This window comes from Lutra lutra, chromosome 4 (assembly GCF_902655055.1).
Source record: "Lutra lutra chromosome 4, mLutLut1.2, whole genome shotgun sequence".
NCBI classification, from domain to species: Eukaryota; Metazoa; Chordata; class Mammalia; order Carnivora; family Mustelidae; genus Lutra; species Lutra lutra.
The window spans coordinates 167,685,030-167,695,244 of NC_062281.1; the positions used below are offsets into that span (position 1 = coordinate 167,685,030).

The 10,215-nt window shown below is 41.0% G+C and overlaps 1 protein-coding gene across 2 annotated transcripts; it reads right to left on the reverse strand.

Moving 5' to 3' along the window:
- Nucleotides 1–2,099: 2,099 nt before the first annotated feature.
- NDUFS5 (NADH:ubiquinone oxidoreductase subunit S5) lies at nucleotides 2,100–7,434 on the reverse strand. 2 transcript variants are annotated; one of them, XM_047725981.1, is made up of 3 exons: nucleotides 7,300–7,434; nucleotides 5,586–5,803; nucleotides 2,100–2,326 (listed from the first exon to the last, which is right to left on the reverse strand). In XM_047725981.1, exons 2-3 carry the CDS (start codon nucleotides 5,799–5,801, stop codon nucleotides 2,222–2,224), a joined length of 321 nt encoding a protein of 106 aa, XP_047581937.1. In that variant the 5' UTR covers nucleotides 5,802–5,803; nucleotides 7,300–7,434; the 3' UTR covers nucleotides 2,100–2,221. The 2 variants fall into 2 exon arrangements, with proteins under 2 accessions (XP_047581937.1, XP_047581938.1); XM_047725982.1 differs by having other exon boundaries at nucleotides 7,308–7,422.
- Between the last annotated feature and the right edge of the window lie 2,781 nt (nucleotides 7,435–10,215).

Sequence of the window (10,215 nt, forward strand, 5' to 3'; positions counted from 1 at the left end):
CCGAAGGCAGTGGCTTAACCCACTGAGCCACCCAGGCGCCCCAAATAAATATAATCTTAAAAAAAAAAAAAAAAAAACTACAGTGAGATACCACCTCGTATCTATTAGATAGCTACTAACAACAACAACAAAAAACCCAGAAAATAACAAGTGTTGGCGAGGATATGGAGACTGGAACACTTGTGTGCTGTTGGTGGGAATGTATAAAATGATGCAGCCACTGTGGAAAATGGCATGGCAGTTCCAATTTTATATTTATATTAAAATAAAAGCTATTCCATTTCTGGGTATATACTCAAAAAAACTGAAAACAGGGTCTTAAATAAATTATCTGTATACCCATATTCATAGCAGTATTATTCACAAAAGCTAAAACAGGGAAGCAACTGGCATGTCCACCAATAGATAAAGAAGCAAAATTGGTGTACACACAATGGAATATTATTCAGCCTTAAAAAGGAAAGAAATTCTGCAATATGCAGTAAGAACCCTGAGAATAATATGTTAAGTGAAATAAACCAGTTACAAAAAAGACAAATTCTGTATTATTCCACTTAGGTGAAGTGGAATAATTAAATCATAGAAAGTAGAATAGTGGTTTCCAGGGGCTGTGGGGAAGGAGGATTAGGGAGTTATTGTAGGGGGAATTAAGAGCTTCTGTTTTTCGGGATGAGAAGTGTTCTCAAGATGGATGATGGTGATGGTTGTACAACAATGTGAATATACTTAGTATCAGCAACTATATATATAAAAGGAATTAAGGGACGCCTGGGTGGCTCAGTTGGTTGGACGACTGCCTTCGGCTCAGGTCATGATCCTGGAGTCCCGGGATCGAGTCCCGCATCGGGCTCCCGGCTCTGCGGGGAGTCCGCTTCTCTCTCTGACCTTCTCCTCGCTCATGCTCTCTCTCACTGTCTCTCTCTCAAATAAATAAATAAAATCTTAAAAAAAAAAAATAAAATAAAAGGAATTAATACAGGGAAAAAAGTGGTTAAAATGGTAAACCTTGTGTTATGTGTATTTTACCACACGCACAAAAAAGCACTGGCAAAAATTCTAAAAGATGGGGCGCCTGAGTGGCTCATTGGGTTAAAGCCTCTGCCTTCGGCTCAGGTCATGATCCCAGGGTGCTGGGATCAAGCCCCGCATCAGGCTCTCTGCTCCTTGGGGAGTCGGCTTCCTCCTCTCTCTCTGCCTGCCTCTCTGCCTACTTGTGATCTCTGTCAAATGAATAAATAAAATCTTAAAAAAATAAAATTCTAAAAGATATCTGAGGTCTTAATTGTATTCTCAACACTTATGTTAATTTTTTAAGGTTCATACCTCCCTTCTACAACTGGACTTTTCTTTTAAAAGGGGCACCTGGGATTGGGTTCCGCATTGAGCTCCCTGCTCAGCAGGGAGTCTGCTTATCCCTCCCCTCTGCCCCACTACTTATGTTCTCTCTCTCTGTTTCAAATAAATAAATAAAATCTTAAAAACAACAACAACAAAAAATTCCTAGGGACACCTAGGTGGGTCAGTCAGTAAGTATCTGCCTTCAGCTCAGGTCATAATCCCAGGGTCCTGGGATCGAGTCCCACATAGGGCTCCTTGCTCAGTGGGGAGCCTGCTTCTCCCTCTGCCTGCCACTCCCCCTGTTTGTGTTCTCTCTCTCTCTGACAAATGAATAAAATCTTAAAAAACAAACAAAATTCCTGAATATGTCAATTAGAAGTACTAATATGCCACTGATATAAAATAGCAAACTGAAACTATGGGATTGCTTCTTCAAAATTATCTGGGGAAGAAATTTATTAATTAAGTGAAATAAAAACAAAATTAAGTTATCTGAGCATGCACACCATTCTCTCTACTGCCTCCACCCTCCCAGCCTGAGTCGATGTTTTATGGAAGATAAACCAGAATGAAAGCAGTAAAGAATCCTGCAACTTCTTAAACAAGTTAACATACTTAAAGTACCTATATATACTGTCATTACACGCTGCTTACTATTACCTACATGCTAATTTTTAAGGCACAGGTAAAGGCATTTTTCCAAATTTCAAAAAAAGGTTGCAATCTCATTATAGAAAAGAATGATCCAAGAGAAAATAGAATAAATAGGACAGAGCAATCTTTATTTTTAGACACTTTCACAAAGAGGTTTTCGGTAAATGAACTTCCCATTGGAGAAGAGAGAACATGAAAATCAGCCTCCAGCCATCAGCAGCAGCTCTGCTCAGGGCCTAGGGTCCTCCTTGCCCAAGTGGTGAGGTGGAGGTGTGTACTTCCCTTCCTTTATTAGTTTATTCCGCTGCCTTCTGATCTCACTCAGACGTTTCATCTGTCAAAGGAAAGAAGTATTTAAACTAGAGGGAAATATGTATCATAAAGTTCAGGCCTAGAGAAACAGAATGAAAATTGGTTTCATGGGGCGCCTGGGTGGCTCAGTGGGTTAAAGCCTCTGCCTTCGGCTCAGGTATGATCCCAGGGTCCTGGGATGGAGCCCCGCATCGGGCTCTCTGCTCAGCGGGGAGCCTGCTTCCTCCTCTTTCTCTGCCTACTTGTGATCTCTGTCAAATAAATAAATAAAATCTTAAAAAAAAAAAAAAAAAGAAAATTGGTTTCATTTTTAAACTATGGAAGCTCGTCATCCTAGAGGTTCTCTGAGATGAAATCTTTCTTTAAAGAAGTAACTTGAAATCACTTCCCACACTTTTTAACAAATTTCTGGTATGCATAATAATACATCCTTTAAAAATAGTAACTAAAATGTTCCTGTTATATATAGGAATACAGGTATTTACAAAAACAGTAACAAAACATAGATCAAAAACATTTAAGAGGCTTAGTTGTGCATACTTAAAATCTTTATACAATATTGAGATGGTCTCACAGCTGATACAATCCTGACCTCTCTATGTGTAACTGGCACTGCTGCTGGTGACTGTTCATGGGGTATGAAGGAAGCAGAAATAACCAATATGAGGTTTCCCTTTATCACACCGAAATAAAGACCTGGTATGTGGTCAGCTACTAGCCACTACGGAGCCCTGAGTTCTGCCTCTTCCCCTCAGTAGGACACTGGTTGTCTCCCAACCAATGAAAGCCATGCTGTATGAGATTGTAGGAAAGCTGTAATTCCCATGGATTCTGCGACACAGATAATATACCCCTTAATTCTGACTGCATCATTCCTCTGCCCCAAACCCAATGACTTCCCATCTTACTGAGAAAAAAGCTGAATCCCTCTTTGTAACAACTTACTAGGCCTACCTCTGACTTTACATCTTGTCCCCCCACACACCCCGCCCGCACTCTGGCCTTACATCTTAATACTTTCCCTCATTTTCTCTCTTCTAGCTTGGGGACCTGTGCACTTGCTCTTTCCTCTAACCAGAACATTCTTCCCTCACATCCACATGGCACACTTTAAGTCTCTGCTCAAACACCTTCTAGTGCTGAGCTCTTCTCTGACCACTCTATTTAAAAGAGAGAGAAAAAGAGCATCCACTTAGCTCCCACACGCAGTGCTATCTTTATCTTCTCTGCTGCACTTACCAACACCTAACACACTATTTTAATTTGTTTGTTAATTCTGACACCCCTTACCCAAATATAAGCTCCATTAGGGTAGAGACATTTTGCTGTTTTCTTACTGCATATTCCTAGCATCTACAATAGCTCCTGACATAACAGGTGCTTCAATAAATACATTTTTTTAAATGAGTAAGTTTCCACAGAGGCATGAAAAGTTAGTATATTCAGTAAAATATCCCATGTTCTAGTCTTGCCCCAAGTTTTTAATTGTTTAGTGGAAAAATTCTAGGAAAACATTTCCCAGGATTATTGTGTGAAATAATTCCACTATTACAAGCTAAGAACTTAGAACAGTGCTTGATTCTAATTTCCTGATTCACCAGCTAGCTAGTCATTCAGTGTGATGGCTAAAACAGAAACAGACCTATTTACAAATTCACAAGATGAGAAAGTGACTTGAGAGCAACTCTTGGATATCTCCAGATAAGGAAACTGAGACCAAAAAAGGGAAGTGACTTCCCCAAAGTCACAAAACCAGTGGTGGCAGAACCAGCAACAAAACCCAGCTCTCTGAGAGCACCTGGCTGGCTCAGTAGATGGAGCGTGTGGCTCTTTATCTCCAGGTTGTGGGTTCGAGCCCCATATTGGGTAGAAATTACTTAAAAATAAAATCTTAAAAAAATTAAAAACAAACAAACAAACAAACCCACCCAACAACAAAACCAGCCCTCCTAACTCCCAATCCAATGTTCTTTCTACCTCTCCACACTGCCTCCTTTTGGTGTAAATTTTCCAGGAAGAGTAGTCTTAATCAATAAGTAACCGGGGCCCTCAAGAAGACAAATTAAGACATACTGTAAACTAAATAACTGGTAGGTGGCTAACTATTACCCACTTACTGTCCCTCAGTATTACTGAGGGACAGTAAGTGGGTAATAGTTAGCCACCTACCAGTTATTTCAATATTACTCACTTAAAGATCAATGTTCCTGCAGAGATCAATACAAAATTATTACCTGATACCCTCTAATTTCTTCCAAGTTTGGTTTCACTTTACCCAAATGCCAATAGCAAATGTTAAAAGATAGGAAATTTACAAAAAAATTTTTTTAAGATTTTATTTATTTATTTGACAGAAGAGATCACAAGTAGGCAGAGAGGCAGTCAGAGAAAGAGGGGGAAGCAGGCTCCTTGCTGAGCAGAGAGCCTGAAGTGGGGCTTGATCCCAGGACCCTGAGATCATGACCTGAGCGAAAGGCAGAGGCTTAACTCACTGAGCCACCCAGGTACCCCAGGAAATTAAAAATTTTTGATATAAAGAACTGTGATAAATTTAACTAAAAATCTAAATTGCCTTCCTGAACTTCAAGGAGTTGGGAGTAATAAAAACATTTCTATTTGTTATACCTAGAGCAGAGAAATAGGCAAAATAACAGCCCACGCCCAAAGGTTTCTTCTCTAAGGGAGAATACAGCCCACATGTTATACAACTCATTCAACTCTTGAGGAGAGACATCACCCCCTTAATATCCTTTTTTCCCCTGCCACTTTGGTCAGGCTCACCTAAAGCAATCTCATTAATACCTCCATCTTTCCCAGAGTAGAAATTAATCCAGAGATTGTTATACCAGGTTCAATGTAATAGATCTGCAGGGTTTTAATCTCTTTTCCACTGAGGGTTCAATGAATTTGGAACATTTTCATGCAGAGATGTTCAAGGACCAACATCCAAAGCTGGTTGGTAACTTCTGCTTTACAGCCTACTGCTAAAAAGGGAATACATACACATGCGATTTCTAATCTGGTGGCTATAGCAGGGTACAATGCTAAGGAAAATATGTCAGAAGATGAGAAAGAACACTGAGGAACAATAGACCCTCCTCAGTTCTGAAGGCATTTAACTTCCTCAACATGCTTTCTACCTATGTAGAGAAAATGTTTCACCACAAAAGTTTTGCCAATTTGCATTGGGCAAGCCACTGCCAATAACCAATTAAAAATCCTTAAAAGCAGCCCTAAAGAAACAAGAAAATTATTCGGCTCCTGTCTCCATCACTCCTCACCGTTTTCTGCCGAAGCAGACATTCTACGAAATCATCCAATTCTATCTTGCACTCTTTTGCTGCACGGGTAGCACCGATTCCATGCGCACACTCTATCCATTCTTTTTCAAAAGCGTGGCATCGAGCTGGAATCTTGTGAGGCTGCTCAGCACTCTGGATGGTCATCCACTGATCTAAGTCAACGCCCAGCCTTTTCTGCACATCAAAGAAAGGCATGGCTGAAATGGAAAATAAAAAAGAAATAATGCCATAAAAGTGCAATCAAATGAGAAACTTCTAAGAAAAATGAGATAGTCAATTTTAAGTATCCCTCTAGAAAGATATTTTATGCTATTCTCCCAATATATTCTCATTTTTTTCATTTGACAGGTTCCTCCAGTTTCTGGTAGATTAACAGTATCTGTGTTTTCACAAACCCGGGGGGTGGGGGAAACCCATGAGAACTAAAAAACAATGCGTAAAAATCATCTCTGTATTAATAAGGTCATTTTTTTAATAAGGTCATTTTAATCAAAAGTCAGTCTTTATGTTTTGACTCAATAATCCCAATTCTTTGAGATAAATCTGAAGAAATAATTGAAAAGAACAAAAAAGCACAAGCACAAAAACATTTCTTTACATTTTTCTATTTGTATCAACTCAGACACTTCTGCTGTGAAACTATCCTGAATCTGGTGTCCCTCCTCTGTGTTCCCACAGCATCTGAACTCACAGAAGTACTCTGCATGGATTATTAACCTGAATGTCTCCCTTATTGAACAATGACTGCAGTGGGGGCATGGCAGGTAGGGGCTCAGTAATTGTTAGAAGAAAAAAAATTTTCAAACAACTTAAGTGTGCAAGAATAAGGAAATGGATACTTTAGGTACCCGCCTAGTAGAATACGACAGACATTAGGAAAAACAAATAATATATATAGTACGTGCATTTTAATGTTAAACGAAAAAAAAAAAAAAGGGCCCACAGTGTCAAAGAAGAGACTGGAAGGAAGCACAAAAAATGTCAATAAAGTCATGTATGAGCGGTAGATTTACAGGTGAACTTAATTTTTATATTTTCTACCCATTCTTTCTTTTACTGAGTAATAACGTTCCAGGCACTGGAATGAGAGGAAAGCAGCAGCTGCAACGGAAGCACTAAAATGGGGACACACACACGCAAGGAAACGGGAACCCAAAGGACAAGAGGGTATGGCTCGAAGAAGTAAGCACCAACTCTGCCCAGGAGACTTGAAAATGCTTTTAAGATGGGTTGAGTTTGCCAAGTTAATCAGTGAGAAGAGTGCTCCACTAAAGCACAGCACAAATTACAACCGGCGGTACTGGGTATGTCTGCGGGACACCGAGCACCCAGATGTGGCTGGAGCGTACAGCGCATGTCGTGAAGAAGAACGAAAAGGAGCTGGAGGTTGGCGGCGCCGCAATCACTCAGCGCCTTGATGGATCAGGTGGGTGGACCTCAGATTAAGAAACAGACGGTCAAAGCATTACTCCGGCAGAAAGCTAAATTAATCTGGACAGAGAACCGAGAGAGGCGCGGTCTACACGCTTCAGTGGCACTGGCTGTAGCGCAGAAGGCCTGGGAATGCAGAAAACATGCCCAGAGTTCGGGCCTGGAAATTCGGACACCCAGGAAAACAAGAGAAAATTCGTTAAAGAAATCTTGGAAGGAAGCTCCTTAAGCTAAACTGCCCGCAGACAAACGCAGCCCCTACCGTCGCACCGGTGTGCCCTTGTCTCTTCGCTGGCTGCCGCTACCGGATGATCTGCGAGCGACGCAGAGGCCTGCCGCAAAGGACGCCCGCAGCGCGACGCTTGCAGCGCGACATCGAGTCCAGACCTTCCCTCCGCGGTCGCGCACGGAAACCATAGAAACCAAGCCCTTCGGTCTGCGCCTGCGCGGTCGTCAGCGGTAGCCACTTAGGGTACGGGCTTGTAAATAAACTGATTTTTAGGTGACTCCGTTAGACGGGGCCCAGGGGTAGTTTCTACTATCTGCTCGCTTGGTGCCTAGTACTCTCACCACAGTTCGAATTGGTGAGGGACTTGAGCCAGGCCACAAGAGAGAAAAAGTAGTGCCTTCCCCACCTCCACCCCTGCCAATAGTAGTTGAGTTCATGGGCTGTGGACCTAATGCTGGGTGGGTTCAAATTCTGGCTCCGCCACTTCGGTGTGACACTGAGAATGTGTTTTAACCTCACTATGTCTCAGTTTTCTCGTCTTAAGTACCTGCAGTGTAGGGTTGCTTTGGGGATTAAATGAGGTAATTGTAAAACACCGAGGCGGTTCCTGGCACGTGGAAAGCTCCCCAAGGCAACCACAGTTCGTTGATGCTTTCAACTTCTAAACTTTTCAGATTCGAGAAAGTCAACAGAGACCATGCCGCTCCTGTTTCAGAACATCCACGGGCTCTCTTTAAGAGACCACAGCAGGGGCTCCGACGTGGAATCTGTGATATACACGGAGAGTGAGGGAAGAAAATACTCAAATACTTATATTTTAAAATCTAATCTTTTTTAAATTTCTATTTTTAAATATCTTTTTTATTCAGTAAACTTTGCACCCAACATAGGATTCAAACTCACGACCGTGAGATCAAAAGTTGCAATGCTGCAGTTACTGAGGCACCCAGATGCCCCTTTAATTTCTATCTTTTGGTGTAAATGTTTATGAAATATGTAATGTTATTGCAATTGTACATATAAGTAATTTATAAAAAATATGTGAGGTTTGGGCTTAAAAATTATTCTTTTAAATGATGTGCTCTCAGAAACGTTTATAGAAGTCAAGTCTTCTAGCCTTCCCAGCCTCATTGTCCAAAATTCTCTGCTTACATCTTCCCCATCCAAGAGCTTGCTGTTCCGTTGTATTCTTGGAAAAGTCCTGCCAGCCAGTCTCTGATTTTTTTTTTCCCCTTTCCCCTAGAAGGACACAATTTCCACCCTATCTCCATTTCTATGTGTCAAATTCTTGCTCTGCTGCAGGACTTTTGTATAAGTTTTTCCCTTGGATGCTTGGAGGCATCCAAGCCCTAGGATCACCAACTCTGGAGAGAATTCCTAAGGTCTCACAGCTTAACTGGTTTCTTTTAAGCATTCCAGTTCTTCCTCTGCTCCCCCCAGCCCATCAGATCTATAACTCCCGACTGGAATCAGAGTTTCAATTCAGCTAGAATTTCCTGAACACCTAATGCATGTTCAGCAGAGTACTGGAAGTTTATGGAATTAGTAATTCATGGATCTTGCCCACAAAATAGTAGAGGTAGCAAGGTATTGAATGCCAACTCCTTTCTGACTTCTTCTACTTTCTTGTTTAAATTGGTGATATCCTCTACCCATTCATTCAGGCAGGAAACTCTGAAGTTGTGTTTTGCCTTTTCCTCATCTTTCATCCATTCTTTAATTTCTGGCCACGTTCTCTCAAATATTCTTTAAACAGGTTTCTAATTCATTTCTTCCACTCTGCCTCACAGCTCCTCACTTTATTCTGTTTTTCACTGAATAATGTTTCTAAAATACTAATTTCATTGTATCACTCCTCAGATACCAAGCAGGATAGATTAGTACAAAGACAGGTGACTCAAAAGCCAATCACGAGTTCACTATAATAAAAACGTGCAGCATAATAAATGGCAGCTGGTATTTGGCCTCAGTTTGACTGATGGAAGGAGTCATGTGGAATGTGACAAACAGGAGAGACTATGTCCTGTCTGAAGGCAGTGGCAGCTACTCGGCTACATCCTGTATTTGTTGAGAAAATCAGGGCCCTCAAATTGTCAAATCACCTAAGTTTTTCAAGAGAAGCCAGAAATCTTTTGTTACTGTTTAAATGTGAAAACTGCCACTTTTAAAATGCGGGGTGACTATTTTTTTTTTTTTCCAAGTGCTGGCCCAACAAAACCCACATTGGAAATGTATTTTGATGTGCCAGATTTCAATCCTTAGAGGGAAATCTGAAGGTAGGGAAAGGAATGTACTCTGATGGCTTTTTATGTCCAGCGTTGCTCCCTTCTTACCCACTCTTCTCACTGCTGCCTGTTGCTTTTCTAAAACTCAAAACTGATCATTCAAAAAATACTTAACTAAAAAAAAAAAATAAACAACAACAAAAAAAAAACCCAAAATATTTCCTGAGCTCTTACCATATGTCATGGCCCTTGTTGAGCCCTTTGGACTAGGAAACAGAATGCTGTATAGCAAGTGATAGCAGAAATATGAACAAAACAAGGGAGAACACAAAGGACAGGGTTATTCATACTGCTTCGGTTGTGTTTCAGGTGTCAGTGTATTCACGAAAAGGTTAAATTTTCGAGTTTGGCATTCAAGACCCCTCATGATCTGATTTCTTCCTATTTCTAAATCCTCGGATATAATTGCTTACTGAGCCTCCTCGTGTTCTCGGCCATGTAGAATTGCTCTTCCAAACTTTGGAGGAATAGTTTCTTTTCCCTGTAATGTCCCAACCTGCTTGCCGCCACCTTCCTACTGTCTCCCAAGCGAATGCCTAATCCGTCCAGAACATTTATGGACTGTTTTCTGGTGAAAGCTTCCCAAATTCCTTAGGCATTTACTACGCCTTTCTTGAAATCCCGCCAGCCTTGTAGACTTCTATTGTAGATTGTGTTCACTGTT

Coding starts and splice junctions, on each gene's coding strand:
- NDUFS5 (XM_047725981.1), bottom strand. CDS start 5,801: ATGCCTTTCTTTGATGTGCAGAAAAGGCTGGGCGTTGACTTAGATCAG. Junction 2,327..5,585: donor GTCTGCTTCGGCAGAAAACG/GTGAGGAGTGAT, acceptor TTCCTTTGACAG/ATGAAACGTCTGAGTGAGAT.